The sequence below is a fragment of the Pongo abelii genome, chromosome 12, assembly GCF_028885655.2.
Source record: "Pongo abelii isolate AG06213 chromosome 12, NHGRI_mPonAbe1-v2.0_pri, whole genome shotgun sequence".
Lineage (NCBI taxonomy): Eukaryota > Metazoa > Chordata > Mammalia > Primates > Hominidae > Pongo > Pongo abelii.
Window position 1 is genome coordinate 131,287,208 of NC_071997.2, and position 22,203 is coordinate 131,309,410.

General features: G+C 49.3%; 1 protein-coding gene and 1 long non-coding RNA gene across 4 annotated transcripts in view; both read left to right on the top strand.

Annotated features, from left to right (window-relative positions):
- Positions 1 to 354: 354 nt before the first annotated feature.
- Positions 355 to 22,203, top strand: part of PXDN (peroxidasin) — a 110,485-nt gene continuing 88,636 nt past the window's right edge. Inside the window, exon 1 of one of the 3 annotated variants that reach the window (XM_063713804.1) lies at positions 355 to 405. Coding sequence is in view for 2 of the 3 variants with exons in the window: in XM_024242165.3 (XP_024097933.2) it covers positions 740 to 942 (203 nt within the window). In the remaining variant the exon portion in view is untranslated. Of the gene's footprint in view, positions 406 to 586; positions 943 to 22,203 lie in introns of those variants that run through there. The other 2 variants (XM_024242165.3, XM_024242164.3) reach the window with 2 other exon arrangements.
- The window catches only part of LOC134759727 (uncharacterized), a 31,718-nt gene continuing 10,528 nt past the window's right edge, over positions 1,014 to 22,203 (top strand). The window contains exon 1 of the long non-coding RNA XR_010136411.1: positions 1,014 to 10,921. This is a non-coding gene — a long non-coding RNA (uncharacterized LOC134759727). The remainder of the gene's footprint in view (positions 10,922 to 22,203) is intronic.

Genomic DNA, 22,203 nt, shown 5'->3' on the forward strand with positions numbered 1-22,203 from the left:
TCCCAGGAGGGCACGCACTGAAGGCCACGAGCATCCCGGGGGCTGCGCTGAGCCAAGGACTCCACACAGGACCTTTCATTCTCCCAACTGTGCTGAGCCAGGCGGCCGGCAGAGAGCAGGTGGCTGACAGGCCCCGGGGAGCCGGACCGCCTGGGTCTAATCTTCCCGCAGAGACTCCCTTGCTGTGCGCTTTGGGGCTTGGGCCTTAGTTTCCTCAAAAGGAATGAGGGGCTTTTTTAAACGTTAAATAATTTCCTACGTGGTTGCTGGTAGGGAGAGGGAGAAAGAGAGGAGCGCGCCTGCGCGCCTGGAATCGTGCCCGGATCAGAGCAAGCGCTCTAAAAGTGTTACAAACAGCAAGGCGCCAACTAAAAAACCCGTAGTGAGCGCAGGCAGAAACCACGGGTAAGAGAAGTGGAGAAGCTCCGCGTAGGCCCCAGGGTCCCGAGCGCAGAATCAGGGGTGCCAATGCTCTCCTCCGCGCTCCCGAGCGCTCGCCTTGGCCATGCGGGCCGCCCCACCAGGATGCGGGCGCCCGGGCCGGACGCTGGGGCCCCGGGTTCTCGCCCCGCCCCGCCCTCGGGGATTCGGAGGGGCCGGGAGGAGCCTCGCGCATGTGCACAGCTGGCGCCCCCCGCCCCCCGCGCACAGCTGGGACGTGGGCCGCGGCCGGGCGGGCGCAGTCGGGAGCCGGCCGTGGTGGCTCCGTGCGTCCGAGCGTCCGTCCGCGCCGTCGGCCATGGCCAAGCCCTCCAGGGGCCCCGCGCGCCGCTGCCTGTTGGCGCTCGTGCTGTGCTGCGCCTGGGGGACGCTGGCCGTGGTGGCCGCCCAGAAGCCGGGCGCAGGGTGTCCGAGCCGCTGCCTGTGCTTCCGCACCACCGTGCGCTGCATGCATCTGCTGCTGGAGGCCGTGCCCGCCGTGGCGCCGCAGACCTCCATCCTGTGAGTGCGGCGGGGGACGCCGGGGGCGTGGGGTCCGGGGGTTCGTGGAGATCCGGGAGCGCAGGGGTGATCGGAGGGGGGGGCGCCGGGGGTGGAGGGGCCATCGGGCGCGCGGAGGGCCTGGGGACTCGGGACGCAGAAGCGAACCTCCGAAGGGGGACGTGGGGGGACCGTGGCGTGGGGACCCGCTGGGCCTTTGTCCGCCCTGCGGGAGACGCCGAGGGGCGGACCAGAGCGCTGTGCGCGCGGCCTTCGTAGCCGCCTTTGTTCGGAACTCGGAATCCCCGCAGGACGGGGAAGTTGTTGGAGCCGCCGGGGGGAGCCCCGCTCGCCTCCCGCCGCCCCCTCTCAGCTCCGCCGGCCTCCCGCTTCCCCCTGCTTCGCGGCCCCTCCTCCGCTCACCTTTCCCCCGCTCAGGACCCCTCGGTCCCCCTCCGCTCCCCGAGCGCGGCGCAGCCCCCTCCGTCCTCCCAGCCCCCTCCGCCCCGTTCCTCGTCTTGTTTGCTCCCCTCCTCCGCTCCTCTTCCTCCTTCCTCCTCCTCCTCCCCTTCCTCCTCCTCCTCCCCCGGCCTCCGCCCTCTCCCCCTCCCCCGCCCCTTGGAGCGCAGTGCCCACCCCATCCCCCCGCGCCGGAGAAGCCTCCCCAGAGGAGCTTCAGTTCCCGCAGCCGCGGCGCCCCCGCTCCCACTGCCCCCGCATCTGCCCTGAGCGTCCTCTCCTGGGGTGTCCTGGGGGCCCCGCGCTTTTCAGGGGCTTTTCCTGCGCCCGGAGCGAGCCGGGCGGCCGGGGTTCCCGAGAGGGGCCGCGCGGTAGTCACGGAGCCTCAGGGCAGCCCGGGTCTAGACGGAGCCGGGACTCAGAACGGGTTTCTGCCTCGGGCATTTCTCTTCTTTCGCTTCTCATCCACGCGAGCGTGTTCGCAGTTGCGCTAAACGTTTAACCGGATGCGTTGAGATGGGGTTGACACCCTATGTCCCGCCTGCGGGCCTCCCCGCGTCACGGTCTCCACAGCAGGAATCCCCACCTCCGCGCCGCGGCTCCAGGTACCGAGATGCCGCCAGAGTTCGCTGCAGGCCTCCTGTGTTCTGAAGCGACTCGGATTCAACATTTTCGGGATCTGTGAACGCGGGCTGCGTTTCAGGCGCCGACTCTAATTTAGTCCTGTAGCGACTTTTCTGCATGCCAAAAATAGTTTTCACGTTTCTTAGCTGAGCCAGAGGACTTTTTGGCACCAGCAAGGAGTCTGCAAAAGTTGTAAAAAAATTGAGTGAACAATTCAGGAAGTGGGCGGCCAGTGCGCTTACCTCCGAAACAAAGTGCTGGGACAGACCACGGCTCCCAGGGGTCGCTGAGTTTGCAGGCCGCTTCCTGGAGGCCCTGGGGCGGGGCGGGGCGGGGGCGCGAGTTCCTCTCCGCCTGGGAAATTGTTCCTCCGGAGAGAGACCAAGGCTTTCTTTCCAGAGCCAGTGAATGGTCAGCCCAGGCTGGACGACTCGGTGGCATCTCACTCAACAGCAGTGGACTTTTAGAATGGAGCCGGGTGAGGTTTCCCTGGGTCTGGATAATGTAATTCTCGCTGAGCCAGTGGAAAAATGGGACCTCAAAGATTTTTCACATCTGGTCAGTTTCATAAAGCTTGCGGTATGCTTTGCCCTGGAATATTAATTGCTTGTTGAAAATAACATTTTAAAATAAGTGTTGTAGGACACACATGGGGTCCTCTGCTCCGCTTTGCATGGTGTGCTCGTCCACAAACACCTCACCGAATTTGAAAAAGGAGCTGAGACTAGACGGGTGACATCATCGTCCACTCGCACAACACTTCCTCAAAGGGTACATTTGCATCCATTTCTATCTTATACTTTCAGGGGTTTTTGCAGTCTTCAGTGATACTTTGAAATGTTGCTGTTGAGTCACGTTGATTCTGTGAGGCAGGTAGACTGGTAGCTGTTAAGTTGATCGAATCCCTTATAGAAAGCACTTTACTGGAGAAATGAACATACCCATTTTCTGGCGGTGGAAACAGAAGCTCTGGGAGAGAAGCGCAGCTCCTGACGCTATTCCTGTGGCCAAGAGGAGGAGGGTAGCGCTGGTGGCCAGAATGGAGTCCTGGCTGGATGCATTCCAACAGGGTGATTTTTAGCAAGTCCCGTGTCCCCTAGGAGAACGTGAGGGTGTAGCTGTGCGGACCTAGGCACAGTGGACGGGTGTCATGAGCGAGCGCTAGCGAGTGCAGCCTGGGGAGGCAGAGACCGAGGGAAGAGGGAGAGCTATTCTGCGGGGACATCCTGTTGAGGGGTCTCTGGGGGCATGGTCTTGAGATGACTCTGGGGAGACTCTTGAGAGTCTCTGGGGGCATTGCTTGAGATGACACAGTTCTACATGATACATGCTACACGTGAAGCAACATTTCATGTCCACTTTCAGCTTTCTCCCAGGATTGTGCTCTCATGTATATGTGATTATTTTCTATTAAAATTTTTTGGTAGAAATTGGGAACATACTATATATGAAAATTAAAAAAAAAAACCTGCCCCAAAGTTAATTGGGCCGTCCAACCATCACACTGTCCCTTTGCTTTCAAGAGACTCACCTCCATCCCAGCCCCCCAAAAGATTAAATCAGAGCCATTGGGAAACATCTTATTGCTCCTTCCCCCGAAATGCTCCAGGAGTGTGTTTAAGCGGGTCTGATACTGGATTGTTTGATTTGTGGCTTGGGGGCTTTGGAAAACAGTGGAATAAGCCCATCCACGACTCAGTTTGGATCGACCTTTGAGCTCCCTCAGTTGCAAGTGTGAAGGGAGCTCTGGAATGGCAGGAGCCCGCGCCCTGTGCTTCTGGGTCGGTGGTTTGGCCTTGCTGCTGGGTCTCCTGGAATGGCAGGAGCGCGCGCCCTGTGCTGCTCGGTTGGGGGTTTGGCCTTGCTGCTGGGTCTCCTGCAGAGCACCTCCCCTCTGGAGGCCTTACTTAGTTCAGCTGTGTAGAAATGGTTGGTTTTTGAATACAGAATCATTCTGTATCCAACACAATAGAAGTTCATCACAAATGGTAGTTCAAAGCTAGTATTAAAATAAAGTATGCCGTTGTACGCCCCTTCCTTTCCTCCTCTCAACCCCAGCCTTTTTGGGGAGGTCACATTTGAAACATTCTTCATCGCGGTCACACCGCTGGGGTGCTGGCTGGACACACTGGAGCTAGGCCCTCCACGCCCTCCTCCTGTCCTGCCTTCCTCTCTTCCCTGGAGGCGCCACGGTTGAGGCTATGGTCATGGACTCATCAAAACTAACATCCTCACCACAGTCCAGGCTGCTGCAAAGCCATGAGTTGTCCCAAACTGCAGTTCTGTGACAGAAACCCTGACACTGGAGGGGTCTGGGCATGTGGAGCTTGGGGTGGGCTCAGGGAGGTGGCATTGCAGAGAAACCACAGGCAGGCGCCATGGCAGGCGGGGCGGGGCCTCCTCTCCTGCAGGATCTCCAGACCGCCGCTCCTCATTCTCAGTTATTCTCAACATCTGCTGGGTGTTAGGCCCGCGCCGTGTGCTGTGTGTTGGGCCACCCACAGAAAAGGAGACCGGAATCTTGCCCTCATGGAATCCCCAGTCCAGCGTGGCCCCCAGAGAGTCAGGGGGCTTCCTGGGAGTGGTAAGATGACCCCAGGTGTGTGCAGTACTGGTGGGACGGGGGATGGGGAGAGGGTGCAGAGCGCTTGGGACCCTGCACTCTTGGTGGTCTGGACTGAGTGGATGCCCACCTCCCGGCCTGTGTCCACATGAGCAGAAGGTTCCAGTGTTGCTGCTCCGTGGGTCTCCTTCCACCTGCAGGCCCCTCAGGCCCTCTGGGGCTCATAGTCCATAGGTGGGAGTGGGTGTTTGGGCCTTTTAACTGACTTCCTGTGTCTAGGAGACTGCGTCCCCTGAGTCACATCGGCCCCTGAGTCACATCGGTCCCGAGGTTGATCCTTGGAGCTTCCCTGACCTCCCTTGGAGAATTGGCTGCCTTTCGGAGAGGACTTCTTCTCCTCACACGCAGATAGAGGTCACAGGGTGTTTGTTGCCTGGCACTCAGGGAGCCGGCTGGCTGGTGCTGCAGAGGGGCCCGCCTGCCAGGGACTCCCTGGCTGTCCACCCTCAGCACTTTCCGTACGCTCCTCCTCCTCTGCATCCTCCTGCTCCCGGGAAGTTCCCTCACATCTGACTGCGTCTTCTGGGAGCACCCGCAGCCCCGGGACGCCAGGCCTCTCCTCCTTTGGGCAGGAGACTGCAGGGTCCCCGGGTGTGAGTGGGAGCCTGGGGCTTCTCCGCCCTATGCAGGATGTGCAGATGCGTCTGCTGGGACGGTCCTGCAGGTGCTAGTGTCAGTGTTTGCCTTCCATAGAACAGATGATGCTCATGTTTGTTGGCACAACAGAGTCAAAGACTTTATTATTGCCACGCAAATACATTGAAAAGTACCATAGAGACACTTAAAACGTATTTAGATGTTGATAATTTATCTTTGCAAGGTGGTGGGTGGACCAAACATTTTCTCAGCATGGGAGCCTGGGAGGTGGCTGATCTTCAGAGCTCTCTGTGTTCTGTGGCCAGAAGAGGAAAATTTTCAGTGTTCAAAATAAGCTTAGAGAGGGCCCATCCCCAAGACAGTGTGTGTTGGGACCTTTCCTGGGATGTCCAGTTTGCCATCCAGGGAGTATATGAGACCCTTAGGCTCTCACCATGACTTTAACCTTTGAAAACTAGTATGTGAGTACATGAGTGCCGCGTGTCTGGAAAGTGCTTTCTCTTGTTAGGAAGTCAGAGTAATTGAGCTCTTCTTCTATTGTTAGAACTTGCCTCCCTCCTCTGTGTTTTTTCATATGTCAAGGAAATAGTTGTAAAAAGAAAGCATATCCTTCTCTGTGACTCTGAATCCAGGGGCAGCTCTAGCTTCAAGCGTGGCTTGATCCAGGGTCGACATGCTGCGATATTCTATGGTTTTCTCCCCTGGATGGGTGACTTGGCTTGCTTCTCTGGTGTTCTGACTCAGTTTCCCTAGTTGCTGATGATTGGCAGCTGTGTAGTTCCCTTCCGACAGAGCTAAGTCCGGTGGAAAGAGAATGCGTGACTCAGTGCACAAGCAGAAGTTTGGGGAATTGTCTTAATGGACCAAATGGTCTGTGTGGCACGCCAGTTTTCAAGACGTCCATGAGTGGACAGGAGGCCTTGCCACTGGGTCTGGAGTGCATGACTGCCTTCTGGGGCCATGGAAGGCACCTGATCTTCCCGGAACACACTGGCCAGAAGCTGATGAGGGCCCCTTACCTGGGGTAAAACTTGGGCCTTTTTAAGCGAAGTGGGTGTTGCATTGTCTGGGCAGGAGCCTCCGTGGCACAGATCCAGGGTTCAAAATTAAATATGTAAACAGAACAAAGACAAAGTTCCAGTCTGCAGGGCAGATCTCATGAATCTCAAAGCTAGGTAAGAGTTGGAAGATCAGGCTGGATGTGGTGGCTGATGGCTGTAATCCCAGCACTTTGGGAGGCCAAGGCGGGCAGATTGCCTGAGCTCAGGAGTTCGAGGCCAGCCTGAACTACATGGCGAAACCCCTTCTCTACCAGAAATACAATTAGCTGGGCCTGGTGGTGCACACCTGTGGTCACAGCTACTCGGGAGGCTGAGGCATGAGAATCGCTTGAGCCTGGGAGGCAGAGGTTGTAGTGAGATGGGATCACGCCACTGCACTGCAGCCTGGGTGACAGAGCGAGACCTAGTCTCAAAAAAAAAAAAAAGTTTGAAGATCAACTTGCATTATGCTGATTCCCATTGGCTTATTATGAGATAAATACCTTTCTGATTGGAGAATCCAAGTGTTTTTCCTTTGCACATGACAGTAAGAAGCTAAAATAGATGCAAATGCATGCAGTCCTGCTGGGCCCACAGCAGTGCTCTGGGAGGGGAACTCAGGGCTGGGAATCGGGCGATCTCTCAGGAGTACAGAGATCTTCCCCGCTCCTACTCAGGATCTGGAGCTGAGAAGCTGATGCTGGCCTCTGGTCTTTAGTGACCGACATGTGGGCTCTCTCGTGCTTCCCAGCGCCCAGGTTTACTAATTATTTTAATAGTGATAGTTCCATATGCTTTTGGGGTTCAGAAGAAAATGTGATTTATTTAAAAGTACCTTTTTTGAGGGAATTCAGTTTAAGAGAAGACAAACTTTACCATGTTTGATGCTTAAATAGCCGATCAGGACATTTTATATCTTAGTGGTGTCTCTCTATGTGGGCCAGTGGCTCCCCAGGATCAAGGCTGGGTGGTTGAATTGTTAAACTCTGCGTGCTGCCGGACCACCTGCATGTGACTTAGCACGCATATGTTAGTGGGTGGCTGCATACTTCTTTTGATGCTAAAGTAATACAACTGGTTGATAGATATTTTTCTAAATTCATAACACTAGTAATTTTTGTTTTCTTTGTTTTAAAGTTTATTTTGAAAAATAGGCATTGAGGCGGGCGTGGAGGCTCACACCTGTAATCCCAGCACTTTGGGAGGCTGAGGTGGGCAGATCACCTGAGGTCAGGAGTTCAAGACCAGCCTGCCCAACATGGCAAAACCCCATCTCTACTAAAAATACAAAAATTAGCCGGGCATGGTGGCTCATGCCTGTAGTTCCAGCTATCGGGAGGCTGAGGTAGGAGAATCGCTTGAACCTGGGAGGCAGAGGTTGCAGTGAGTTGAGATCGTGCCACTGCACTCCAGCTTGGGGGACAGAGCAAGACTCCATCTCAAAAAAAAAGAAAAAAATAGGCATTGTGTTTTTCCCCATCTAATTTCTCTTCAGATCCAAAAGGCCGCAGCAAAATAGTAAATCCAAAAGATGTCTCAGTGGAATGATTACTCACGCAAGGTAAACTGAAGCTGGCAAAAACGAACAAAAACCATGAGTAGACTGTCCGCTGTTTCGTGGGTTAGATCTCCCTGGCGTAGATACGAGATCAGTCATCACTGCTGTGTTCATTGGTTTCTTTATTCTGGAGGATGTTGCTTTCCCTCCTGTTTCAAGCGAAGAGGATGGGAGACACAGACCTCCAAGGAGACTAGCCCGGAGGTCCGAGGTGAAGAATGGCAGCCGTCCTCCGGGCGTCTGAGGGCCCTGCGTGTTCTGGCGTCTTGTTTATTCCAGATCTGACTGCCTCCTGCGTCATCTGCCCGTGGAAAGCAGGGTTCATGCCCTGCTCCTGTCCAGATGCCCTGCACATCTGAGCAGCCCGGAGCACCAGGGCAGGGTGTTTACGGGAAAGCAGTATGCGGTCAGCCCCACACCCTCTGTCCTACCTGGCTGTTGCATGCTGAGCCCTGCAGAGCTTTGGAGGCTTCAGGAGGAGCCTGTGGGAGCATCTGTCTTTTGTTCTACAGTTAAATCAGAAGGAGAAGCTTGACCAGTGACTGTTATCCAATTTGACCTTTGTCCACATGAGATAACAAAACTCTTATCAGACACAATTGACATTTTAAAAGGGCACATACTTAAAGTAGGCTTGCTGAGTTTTGACATCTACCTCCAGGGTGCAAGTAATCCTCCTGCCTTACTCTCCTACTTTTAGCTACTCCTGAGTAGCTGGGACTATAGGCATGTGCCCCCATGCTGGATTTTTTTTTTTAAATTTATTTTTAATTTTTTATTTTGTAGAGATGGGGTCTTGCTATTTGCCCAGGCTGGTCTTCAACTCCTGGCTTCAAGCATTCCCTGCACCTTGGCCTCTTAAAGCCCTGGGATTACAGCTGTGAGCCATTGTGGCTGGCTTGTAATCAGTGATCTTTGATGTTACTATTGTAATTGTTTTGGGGTATTATAAATCACACCCATGTAAGACTACAAACTTAATCTAAATGTTGTGTGTGTTCTGACTGTCCACTGACTGGCCGTCCCTCCATCTCTTTTCCCTTTCCAGGCCTTATTCCCTGAGACACAGCAGTATTGAAATCAGGCCAGTTGATAACCCTACAGTGGCCTTTCAGTGTACTAGTGAAAGGAAGAGTTGCATGTCCCTTACTTTAAATCAAAAGCTGTAAATGAGTAAGCTTAGTGAGGAAGGCATGTCAAAAGCTGAGATAAGTCAAAAGCTAGGTCTCTTGCATCAGTTAGTTTATGGAGGAAGTTTTAGTGGTTTGGGAAGAAGAGCAAACCAGCTACAACATTCTGCTCAGCCAAAGTTTGATCCAGAGCAAGGCCCTAACTCTCTTCATTTCTGTAAAGGCAGAGAGATAAGGAAGCTGCAGAAGGAAAGTTTGGAGCTAGCAGAGATTGGTTCATGAGGTTTAAGGAAAGAAGCCAACTGCATAAGATAAAAATGCAAGGTGAAGCAGCAAATGCTGATGGAGAAGCTGCAGCAAGTTCTCCAGAAGTTCCAGCTAGTATCAGTGATTAAGGTGGCCACACTCAACAACAGATTTTTAATTAATGTGGACAAAGCAGCCTTCTATTGGAAGAAGATGCCATCTAGGACTTTCATAGCTAGAGAGGAGAAGTCATTGCCTGGCTTCAGAGCTTCAAAGGACAGGGTGACACTCTTGGTAGGAGCTAATGAAGCTGGTGACTTTAAACTGAAGCCAGTGCTTATTTACCATTCCCCAACCCTAGGGTCTTAAGGACCATGCCAAATCTACTGTGTTTCTGCTCTACCAATGGAAAAAGAAGGCCTGGATGGCAGCATATTTGTTTGCCGCATGGTTCTCTGAATATTTTAAGCTCACTGTTGAGACCTACTGCTCAGAAAAAAAGATTATTTTCAAAATACTGCTGCTCGTTTACAACGCATCTCATCACCCAAGAGCTCTGACGGAGAATGCAAGGGGATTAATGTTGTTTTCATGGCTGCTAACACAAAACATCTATTCTGCAGCCCATAAATTAAGGACTAATTTTGACTTTCAAGTCTTATTATTTAATAAATTCATTCCGTAATACTATAACTGCTATAGACAGTGATTTCTCTGATTAAACTGGGCAAAGTCAATTGAAAACCTTTTGGAAAGGAGTCATCATTCTAGACGCCATTAAGCATATTTTTGATTCATGGGGGGGTCAAAACATCAACATGTACAGGAGGTCGGAAGAAGTTGATTCCAACCCTCATGGATGACTTTGAGGGGTTCAAAGACTTCGTGGAGAAAGTCACTGCAGATGTGGTGGAAATAGCAAGAGAGCTAGAATTAGAAATGGAGTCTGAAGATATGAGAGAATTGCTACAACTTCATGATAAACTAGAACAGGTGGGGAGTTGTGTCTATGGATGAGCATAAAAAGTGGCTTCTTGAGATGAATTCTACTCTTGGTGAAGATGCTGTGAACATTGTTGAAATGACAACACAGGATCTAGAATATTCCCTAAACCTAGTGGATAAAGCAGTAACAGGGTTTGACTCCAATTTTTATAGGATAGGCAAATGTGAGCCTTTATTTTTATTTATTTATTTATTTAGAGATGGAGTCTCACTCTGCTGCCAGGCTGGAGTGCGGTGGCACAATCTTGCCTCACTGTAACCTCCACCTCCCAGGTTCAAGCGATTTTCCTGCCTCAGCCTCCTGAGTAGCTGAGATTACAGCCATGTGCCACCACGCCCAGCTAATTTTTGTATTTTTAGTAGAGACGGGGTTTCACCATGTTGGCCAAAATGGTCTCAGTCTCTTGACCTCGTGATCCGCCCACCTCGGCCTCCCAAAGTGCTGGGATTACAGGTGTGAGCCACCATGCCTGGCCGATTAACTTCAATTTTGAAGGAAGTTCTACTGTGGATAAAAAGCTATGAAACAACATCACATACGACAGAGAAACCTTTTGGGAAAGGAAGAGCCAATAGATATGGCAAACATCATTGTTGTCTTATTTTCAGAAATTGCCGCAGCTACCCCAACCTTCAGCAGCCACCACCCTGATCCGTCGGCAGCCAGCAACATCAAAGCAAGGTTCTCTACCAGCCAAAAGAAGAAAACTCTCTGAAGGTTCAGGTGTTTTATAAAATATTTTTAGCAATAAAATATTTTTTAAATAAAGTATGTATAGTTTTTAGATGTAACGCTACTGCATAGTTAGTCAGCTATATTATAGTGAAAATAGAACTTTTGTATGTACTGGGAGACCAAAACATTCATGTGAATAACTGTTTTGCAATTTTTAACTTGTTTCAGTGTTCTGGGCCCAAACCTGAAATCTCTGAGCAGTATATTTCTCTCTGGCCCCAATTTTTGTGATATTGTTGTCCTACATTTTATTTGTACATATGTTATAAACTTCACACTCTACTTCTATTATTTCATTTAAGCTGTCAGTTATCTTTTTAGAGATTTAAATAAACAGAGACATGTTTTTGTTCTTTCCAGTGCTGCTTATTCCTCTGCGTAGGTTCATATTTCAGTTCTTTTACTTCAAGAGCTCTAAAAAAAAGTCTTATAGTGCAGCTGTATTGGTAATCGATTCCTTTAGCTTTTGGATGTTTAAAAAGTGCTTTACTTTGCCTTAATTTTTGAATGATATTTTGCTGAGTAATATTCTGAGTTGGTGATTTTCTCTGACACTGCTTTTTTTTTTTTTTTTTGACATTTGACACAGGATCTTGCTCTGTTGCCCAGGCTGGAGTGCAGTGGCACCATCTCAGCTCACTGCAGCCTCCGCTTCCTGGGTTCAAGCGATTCTCCTGCCTCAGCCTCCTCAGTAGCTGGGATTACAGGCGCACACCACCACACCTGGCTAATTTTTGTATTTTTAGTAGAACCGGGATTTTACCATGTTGGCCATACTGGTCTCGAACTCTTGACTACAGGTGATCCACCCGCCTTGGCCTCCCAAAGTGTTGGGATTATAGGCGTGAGCCACTGCACCCGGCCGACACCGCTTTAAAAATGTCCTCTCACATTGTTTCCCATGAGGAATCTACTGACACCCGTATCGTGTCAGTAGAACATCTGTGTGTCTCTGGCTGCTTTTAAGATTTTCTCCTTATCCCTGGTATTGAGCAATTGGATTATTATGCCTTGGTGTGGTTTTCTCTGTGTTTTTTTGTGCTTGGGTTTTTTAATTTTGATTTTAATTTTTTATTTAATTTTATTTTTAAATGTTTGGACCTGTGGGTTTACAGATTTCTTCAAATTTGGAAAATGTGGGGGTGTTATGTTTTCTGTCCCCATCTTTGTCTCCTCTTCTTTGAAGATTCCAGTTATACATGTATTGGGCCACGGCTCACTCATCCAATGCTTAATTTTTTGTTACTGTGTCTTTTTCTCTATGTGTTTCATTTTGGGTAGTTTCTATTTTTTGTCTTGAAAGTAACAAGTCTTTCTTTCTCAATGTCTAATTTGCTGTTAATTCTACATATTTTTTAAATCAGACATTATGATTTTTCACCTCTAGAAAATGTGGGTATTAAAAACAAACCTTCCATGATTGCTTGATGTTTTGAACTTATGGAATAAATATAATTTTAATAATCTGCTAACTCTGCTAACTCTAACACCTGTGGCAGCTCTGGGTTGGTTTTAATTGAGTAATTTAATCTTCTCAATAGGGATTGTAATATCCTTCCTTTCATGCCATATCATTTTTTTTTAGCAGATTCCGGACAATGGAATTTCACTTTGGTGAGCACTGGATGTTTTTGTGTTCTTATAATTATCCTTGAGCTTTGTACTTGGTGCAGTTATATGGAAACAGTTTGGTTCTTGAAGGTCTTGCTTTTAAGATGTGTTGGGCAGGATTGGAGCAGTGCTTAAGGCTCATCGCCTTCAACCACTGAGGCAAGGCCCTTCCATGTCCCATACCAACTGCCTGTGAATCATGAGGTTTTCAGTCTGGCTGATGAGAACGGCACTGCTCACTTCTGGCCCAGTGTGTGTGTGGCCCCGTGATCCCTGCTCCATTTGGGTGGCTCTTTTCTGGCTGTGGGCAGTTTGTGCGGCTCAGGGCTCTGCTCAGTGCTGGACGCTCTGCAGGCCCCTGGGCCTATCCCGGGAGGGCTCAGTCGTCCCATCTCTGTCCTGCCACTGGTCTGCCGCCTGGCCTTCCTGGGCTCTCAGCTTTGTCTTCTCTCTTAGGCAATGAGCTGGGGCCGTTTTCTGCTGGCTACATCTGTTTTCCGTCACACGGATCAGTGCTTCGTTGGCTGATGCCCAATAACTTGAAAACAGTTGCTTCATATATTTTGTCAGTTTTTTTGGTTTTTGGTTGTTTCAGACAGAAGAGAAAGTCTTCCCTCTATAATCCCATCTTGTTCTAAAGCAGACATCTCTGAATTCTTCTGCAAGCAGGTGTGGTAAAATAAATAACATCATAAAATAATGACCACATTCACATTCCCAAGCTCAAATTTAAGAAAAGATGAAAATGACTCAATCCTGGTGTTCTCCATCTGTCTTTGGAATGCCGTTGCGTTAGTCAGGGCCATTCAGCTTTAGCTGGTGTCCTGAACAACGGCAGAACCTCAGTGCCTTAAAACAGTGTGAGTTCCTGCCCCACTCACACAAAACCTCGTGCAAATGTTCTTGGCTGGGCAGCTCTTCACTGGAGGTTCAGCTCTAAGCCGTGGGATAGCTGCGTGTTTTGTGCCTGAGCTCTGTGGGATATGCCAGGCCAATCTGTCTACATTTCGTCTGTGGCTGCCCATTTCTGGCAGAGGCAGAGGTGAGTAGTTGTCACAAGCCAAGCTGTTTAGTCTGGCTTGGTAAGAACATGTCTGCTCTAACATTGACCCAAGGATCCCAGCTGTGCCCCACCTGAAGCTCCACCATCACCCGTCCCTGGCCTCGAAGCTGTCACGGAAGGGAAGAGAGGAGGTTATGTGAAGGCTCACTGCTCCCACCTGCTCGGAGCTGACGCGTTGTTTCTGCTCCCAGCGCACTGGAGAGACGGTACACGTCTCAACCCAGATGCAAGGGTGCTGGGATGCGGAGGTCAGCCGCGTGTCCAGCAAGCCCAGATGCAAGGGTGCTGGGATGCGGAGGTCAGCCGCGTGTCCAGCAAGCCCAGATGCAAGGGTGCTGGGATGCGGAGGTCAGCCGCGTGTCCAGCAAGCCCAGATGCAAGGGTGCTGGGATGCGGAGGTCAGCCGCGTGTCCAGCAAGCCCAGATGCAAGGGTGCTGGGATGCGGAGGTCAGCCGCGTGTCCAGCAAGCCCAGATGCAAGGGTGCTGGGATGCGGAGGTCAGCCGCGTGTCCAGCAAGCCCAGATGCAAGGGTGCTGGGATGCGGAGGTCAGCCGCGTGTCCAGCAAGCCCAGATGCAAGGGTGCTGGGATGCGGAGGTCAGCCGCGTGTCCAGCAAGCCCAGATGCAAGGGTGCTGGGATGCGGAGGTCAGCTGCGTGTCCAGCAAACCCAGATGCAAGGGTGCTGGGATGTGGAGGTCAGCTGCGTGTCCAGGAAGCCCAGATGCAAGGGTGCTGGGATGCGGAGGTCAGCTGTGTGTCCAGCAAACCCAGATGCAAGGGTGCTGGGATGTGGAGGTCAGCTGCGTGTCCAGGAAGTGGAAGTGGACCGTGAGCTTATCGGTTTTTGCCATAGCTGTCCCAGAGTTTAATAGCACACAATTATTGCTCGCTCTCTTAAAACTTCCTCTCGCTAGTTCATTTGTGTGTGTGTGTGCGCGTGTGTGTGTGTGCGTGTGTGTGTGTGTGCACGCTCTCCTCAACAGTGTTCTGTTGACATGGATGGAGCAGCTCTGCCTGCTTATCACCTTTCAGAGAGGTCTGTGATGTTGATATTCCCTTTGCTTGCTTCTGTGTTCTGGGACTTGCAGTGATTTTATCACCTCCCAACCCAGCTTCTAATGTGGGCTGTAGCAACTACTACCACAGATAGTTTTAAGCTCTGTCCGTCCTCTTCTAACAGGAAGCATTTTGTTATCATTTGGGGATTAAAGGCAGTTTATGTACGCGTCATGGCCCAGTGTGATTATTGCGCTAAGAGTAGAATGGTTTCAGCGACTGGAACCATAGGTCACAGCCGGATTGCTTGTAATCTAGTTGCTTAACTGAAGACTTTTCTCTAAGGGATGGGACAGATTTGGGTTTGACCTCACGTGTGCCCTGGGTAATTAGAGAAGTAATGGGTCGCCAGTGGAGGCTTAGAAGGAAGCCAGCAGGAATCCCGAATTCTCAGCCTGGATCATTGGCTTCTGGGGACCAGGAGTTGGATGTTTAAGTGGTTTTACTCAGATGTAAACCTTGCCTCCTCCCCTGCCTGTGCTGGGCCGTCCGCCATGCCCTGAGCCTGACTGCGGTCCTGCCCTTTAGCCAAGGAGCCCCGGCTCTTCCTGTTTACTTAGCGCAATTCTAAAGTTGTGTATGAATTTGTAAGAGCTTTGAAAATATGCCCCACTGCCTTCTCTCCCAGGACCCCTCAACTGCCCATCCATGTTCACCTCTTATAGGTGTGGAGTTTGGTTAGGCACACAGAGGGGTATAATCTGCCAGGCCTGTTTGCCACAAGGGCTCAGCAGCTTTTTCTCCACGAGCTGTAAGCTAAGAATTATGATGCCTGCTCTTTTACCCACTAATTGCATCATCCAGCTTTCTTTTACAACATATTTTAAAAATATTTTTATGCAAGTTGCACATGTTCATGTTAGAAAAATTCAAAAATAAACAGGAACAAAATGAAACAAATTACTCACATTGCTGTCATTAAAGAGAAACATTAGTTGGGCTTTGTTCTCAGATGCACACACACACAGGCATTCAGGCGTGTGTAGTGCGTAGCAGTATTTATGTACCTGTTAATATTTATCTGTCATGTATCTATTTTCAAAAATTGGGTCATGCTACATGTTCTGCTCTATAATGCACTTTGTATGGTTTTAAAATCTGGGAATATATCATGATTGTGTGTCTGTTCAATAATTGGAGGCCTCCATCATCATTGTTAATGACCACACAGTATTTGTTTGAAATGGCCGAATTTGCCTAACAGAATTCTTATTATGGGTCATTTCTTTGTTTCTACTTTTCTGCTCCTGCAAACAATATTTCCAAAATGTGATTGCATGCATTTTTTTGTGTATCTGTCTAGATTGTTTTTGGGGCACATTTGTATAGAAATCTTTTTTTTAAAAGATTTTTTTTTTAATTAAAAAAAAATTTTTTTTTTAAATCTTTTTTTAAAAAAAATTCTTTTTTTGGGGGGAACAGGTGGTGTTTGGTTACATGAATAAGTTCTTTAGTGGTGAATTCTGAGATTTGGGTGCACCCATCACCCGAGCGGTGTACACTGCATCCAATGTGTAGACTTTTATCCCTCACCCGCCTCCCCGACCCTGCTGTAGAAACTTCTGGGAGGTTTTGTTCTGCACCAGGGACTGTGGTTGGCCTACGGTGGGCTTTCCCTGTTGTGTTTTCTTCCTGGCCCCTTTCATATTTTCCTGCGGATGGATGTTCTCTGTAGCTGAGCAGTGGTGACTGACTTACTACAGGACTAATATAGAATGCACCTTCGGAGGGAAGCCTGTAACGGGTCAGGAGGGAGGGCTGAGGGGAGGGTCAGGGGCCAAAGGTACCGTCTGTGACCCCGGGATGGTGGAAATACAGCCTGTGTAAGTGCTCATGTTTCTTTGCTGAGTAACTGCATTTTGATTCTTACAATTTGTTTTTTCTCCAAATGGTTTGATTTTCGGTATGCCCTGAGAGCCAAACCATCTAGCGTTTGTGCTTGTCATGTGTGTTTATTTGCCAGCTCTGTCTTTATCCCTGGTTCTGACAGTTCTGACAGTTCGCGCCGTGTGGCTTGTCTGTGTCTTGTTTGGTCTCTGCCTCACAGTCAGCTGTTCTTACCAGACCCATAGTCACAGTGGGACCTGCACACCGGGCCCTGAACTGGGAGGAGCTCACAGAGCAGCCAGCCCAGCACCCTGCCTGCTGTTCCCTGGGGCGGAGCCTGGTTAGCCGTGGTGGTCCTGTTCTGCAGAGCCCCGGAAGGCTGAATAAAAGAGTGTCCGGCCTGTCTCGCTTCTAGAGGACTCGCAGGGCTATATCTCTGGCCACAAAAGTTTTTTCAAATCCTCCTGTTTCGCGTGCATTCCTATTGAAGGACACTTTGTTTCTGTACATTGTTGATTCACTGACATTGTTAACGAGCTATGGCCACGAACACCGTCCCCCACTCCTGAGTGGAGCTTCTCCACCACACCTGTTCCTTGTGAGGACAGCACAGACAGAACGGCAACACTGTGCTTTGGGGCCGTTTTAAATGGCAAAATCACCAACAAAAGCACAAAAAGTGTGAAATGCGTGGCCCTAAATAGACCTTGAAAAAGACCCTGTTTACGGCAGGAGAGTGGAAACAAGAGGGCTGCTGTCAGCTTCACCAGCTCAGCTGTGGACCCGGTTATCAGGTGACTCTGATTTTTCCCCATTCTGCGCCTGTCCACGGATAATGGCGGAGGTGCTCCAAGTACTGATTTTCGAGGTGAAGTCACAAATTTGGAATCTGCAAATGATGCGGAGGGACTGTATTCTCCGGCTGGTAGCTTCTAGAGAGAGGCTCTGTGCTGAGGGCCCAGGGACCCTGCCAGCAGGTGCCCTTGCCGTGTGACCGCCTCAAGCGAAACCTGCCTCGGAATCTGTGCTGCAGGGTTTACATTAGTCGTTAGGAACGGGACAGTTGGCTGGGTGGGTGCAGTGGCTCAGGCTTGTAATCCCGGCACTTTGGGAGGCTGAGGCGGATGGATCTCTTGAGCTCGGGATTTAGAGACCAGCCTGGGCAAAATGGCAAGACCCGTCTCTACAAAAAATACAAAAATTAGCTGAACATGGTGGTATATGCCTGTAGTCCTGGCTACTTACTTGGAGGCTGAGGCAGGAGGATTGCTTGAGCCTCGGAGGTTAAGGCTGCAGTGAGCTGTGATTGCACCACTGCACTCAAGCCTGGGCAATAGAGCCAGACCCTGTCTCAAAGAAAAGAGAACAAAAAAAGGAACAGGACAGTCTTGTGCAGAATAGCACAAGACAGTGAACAGTTTAGCAGTCCCTAACTAATCTTCTTTAGGGGAGAAAATATCTTGCCTTTCAGGCTAGATCAACTCTGAAGTTGTTATATTTAATTATACTATTGGGAAGTCAGAGAGAACACGCCACGTGGAGGCCCTGCCGGCGGGTGCTGGGGATGGAGATGAACTCAGCTGGCTCTGGGCGATTGACTCACAGGGGGTCTGGTGGGCAGGGGGTTGGACTCCACTGACCTGTGGTGTGACACGGTGGAGACTGTTCTTGAGAGGGATGGGAAGGCTGCCTAACTGAGGGCTGAGGAAAAATGCACCTGCGTGGTGGAGCCAGCAGCAGGTGCAGGGCATGTGCCAGCCTTGAGCTGGGGTCCTGCTCTGTGCTTTCCAGATGTGCTCCCTCGAGGACGTGACCGCACCCCCTGAAGCCTCAGCTTCCCCATCTGTAGGAGTCCTGAGGAGTAAGGAAGGGTGTGCGTGCAAACCTGCTAGCACACAGCCAAGCACAGTAGATGCTCTTGCAATGGATGCTGCTTATTACGTTACGGCTTGCATGGAATCCTGCACATTTAAGTGCGATACACTGAAATATGAGGCCAAAGAAGTCCGAAGGAGGGGCAGCCGCTGGTCCAAGGCTCAGGAGGAGGGAGCAGGAGGGACTCGGGATGGCTGTGATGAGGCAGTGGCGGTTCTCCGGGTGGAGAGTGGGCTGTGTGTGCTCGCAGGGCTCGGTCAGCGTCAGTGGTTACTTGATGTGCTGACTTTAATTGAAACAGATACTTCGATGCAAACAGGAAATTACAAGGAAGCCGAGTGTTCACTGCATTTTAGAATGGCAATTTTGTCTAACCGACCAGACCTATAGTTTAAGAAACATCTGATTTTCCCTTTTGAGACAACACTTTCTGCATTCTGGGGGTCCAGGACATGATCTGTGAGTGTGCCCTTCCCTTCCCAAAGCCCTGTCTTTATTTTTTAAAAAGCAGTTCTCGATTTCTAAAGTGTCATACTCACATAGATCTGTTAAGTCTTTGCTAAGAAGTACAGACAATAAAAACGGAAATTCAGACTTACTTTAAATAAAATATAAGGCTGATGTTGGAGAGATGGAAAAATTTTGACTTAGCACTGATTGAAACTCTTAGATTAATATTTTTCTGTGGGGATGAAAATAAGACTATAACAACTTTCAGGTAGGAAGATTTCTTCACTGAGAATTGTTGTAGGAAAGAAACATGGCTTTGGAGACAAAATGCGACAGTGTCTGTGTGTTTCAACAGTGGAAAACAAAGGCTGCAGTTTATCTGAAGTCCTTGTCATTAAATTTATGCTCCTTTTCCTAGTCATAGCCAAGCTTCCTTTTGGGAATAAGATGAAACTCGTTGCATCCTGGCATGAAGCAAATATTTCTAAAAATGTATAACCAGCAGAGCAACACTTTTAACTTTTAAAAAAGTATCAATTAAAGCAGATACAGTTACTCACGATTGTAACTTACTCAAACACGTGGGATGTTTGTATTGGCATGGCAATAGGCGGCTGATGTTAGTCTTGAACATTTGTTTTCTTGTGCATGTTTTTTTCATTGTATAATTTTCCTGGATCAGTGCCCATGTCACCCCATCCATTCACATTTACCCATCCATCCATAACCCCTCTTTCATCCATCCATTCATCCATCTATCTATCCATCCATTAATCCATTCATTCATCCATCTATTCATTTATTAGTCCATCTGTCTGTCCATCCATAACCACCTATCCATTTATCCATCCATTAATCCATCCATTCATTAGTCTATCCATCTGTCTGTTCATCCATAACGAACCAACCATCTATTCTTCTATCCATCCATTAATTTACTCATTCATCCATCTACCCATTTATTAGTTCATCCATCTGTCCATTCATCCATAACCACTCGTCCATCTATTTATCCAGTCATCCATCCACCCATTAATCCATTCATTCATCTAGTCATTCATTAGTTTATCCATATTTCCATTCATCCATAACCACACATCCATCTATTTATTCATCCATCCATCCCTCCATCTATCCATCCATTAATGCATTCATTCATCCACTTTTCCATTCATTAGTCCATCTATCTGTTCATTCATTCATAACCACTCATCCATCTATTATTTCTTCCATTCATTAGTTCATTCATCCATCTATCCGTTCATCCATAACTACTCATCCATTTTCCAGTCAGCCATCCATCAATGTATCCATTCATTAGTCCATCTGTCCATTCATCCATAATCACTCATCCATCTATTCATCCATCCATCCATTAATCCATTCATTCATCTATCCATTAGTCCATCCATCTGTCCATTCAGTCATAATCACCCACCTATCTATCCATCCATGATGCATGCATCCATCCATCCACACATACATATCTCCATCTAGCTACCCACCCATGCACCCATCCATCCATTCCTCACTACAGGAATCACTGTGAAGTGTCCCACACTGGTGACAGCAGCAGGCTGTCAGGTGCTAGTGGTCTAGAAGGGGTCAGGCTGTGAGGCACACCGTGCCCTGCAGCACTGTGCCCCTTGAGCCACAGCCCTGTCCCTGCTTCCTCGTACCCCCTCCCATATTTTAAGAATGGCGTTGGAAGCCTAGCTAGAGGGTTATAGAGAAGGAGATAGCTGTGGAAGGAGCCCCACCTGTAGACGCACACCTCTTTTTTCCTAAGTTCAGAATGCACTGATTTTAAAATACAACTTTCTTATATTTTTTGAGGGGAGGTTAGAGAAGCCTCCTTTGCTGGGAGGTTCCTCAGAGTTCTGTGTCTAGCGGTCTTTTTCAACTGGTTATTGAGAAAATAAAGCTCCAAAGAAAATGATTTGGGTGAATATGTTCCCAGTTCTTTTGAGGATCACAGCCAGCTAGAATCTGGATGCTGGGATAACCCATGCATTGCACGCAATGGATGCTGCGTTGAGATTCTCCTGTTCTCAATTTCTCATTGGAGAGGGACTGCCAAGCCACCAGGACTCTGAGGACTCAGTGCCGAGAGAGGAGACTGCGTCAGCGTCACAGCCCCGGAACGAGGGAATGGCCATGCTGGCTGCTGACCGGAATAACCTGAGGCGAAGTGAAGACGTCCATGTGGAGAGCTTTCAAGAGGGACTGCTTTGGCTTAATTTTATTCTTTTTACACATTCTATTTTGTGTCTGCTTGCTCAGAAACTTCCTGATAGTTCATCTTCAGCCCATCCATTGTCAACACTTCTCGGGTTCATTATTTCTCACATACCTCTTTGTCCTGTGGTATTTTTTCATTGATAAAACTGTCTTATTTAGCACTTTAAAAAGGGTTTCCTCATTCACTCATCAGTTTGGCTTGCCTTTCTCGCCTTCCTAACAAGTGATGTGTATGTGGGAATTCCCCTAGGTTAGATCCCCCTTTAAGTCTCTTAGTAACTATTTGGTATAAATATTTCTTGATTCCATTTTATGATTCATTTCCTCAGTGGAGGTCATTAAAACACAGCCTGATTTGAGGCTTTTATTTATTTATTTATTTTGAGACGGAGTCTCTCTCTGTCTCCCAGGCTGGAGTGCAGCGGCACGATCTCGGCTCACTGCAAGCTCCGCCTCCTCGGATCACGCCATTCTCCTGCCTCAGTCTCCCGAGTAGCTGGGACTACAGGCGCCCACCACCACGCCCGGCTAATTTTTAGTAGATACGGGGTTTCACCGTGTTAGGCAGGATGGTCTCCATCTCCTGACCTCGTGATCCGCCCGCCTCATCCTCCCAAAGTGCTGGGATTACAGGTGTGAGCCACTGCACCGGCTGATTTGAGGCTTTTAGAAAAGCAACAAGCAAAACTGAATCTGTTTCAGTAGAGCCTGGAGTCAGTTACTTCCTGGGCTTGGTTTGTGAAGAGGGGCTTCCTGCCTGCCGGTTGGCTGAATCCTGGATGAATGCCCAGTGGGATTAACATGATTCATCCATTTATTTTGCTCAACTCAAAGAGCACACTGGGTCTTTCTCAACAGGAACCACCTCAATTAACCCGTACAGTTGTTTAAACTATTCCCGTTCAGTTGTTTGAATTCTGACACTTCTCCTAAGTTGGCTTCATCTCAGCTGCCTTCCACATTTGCACCTTCTAAGTGAAGGAGCCCCGCCCTCAGCCACGCTGCATGCCTGCCTGTGATGCTGAATTTTATGTCGACTTGGCTGGGCCACTGCACCCAGATATGTGCTCAGATATTATTCTGGATGTTTCTGTGGAGGGGTTTTTAGAGGACAGTAACATTTAAATCTGGCCGACTG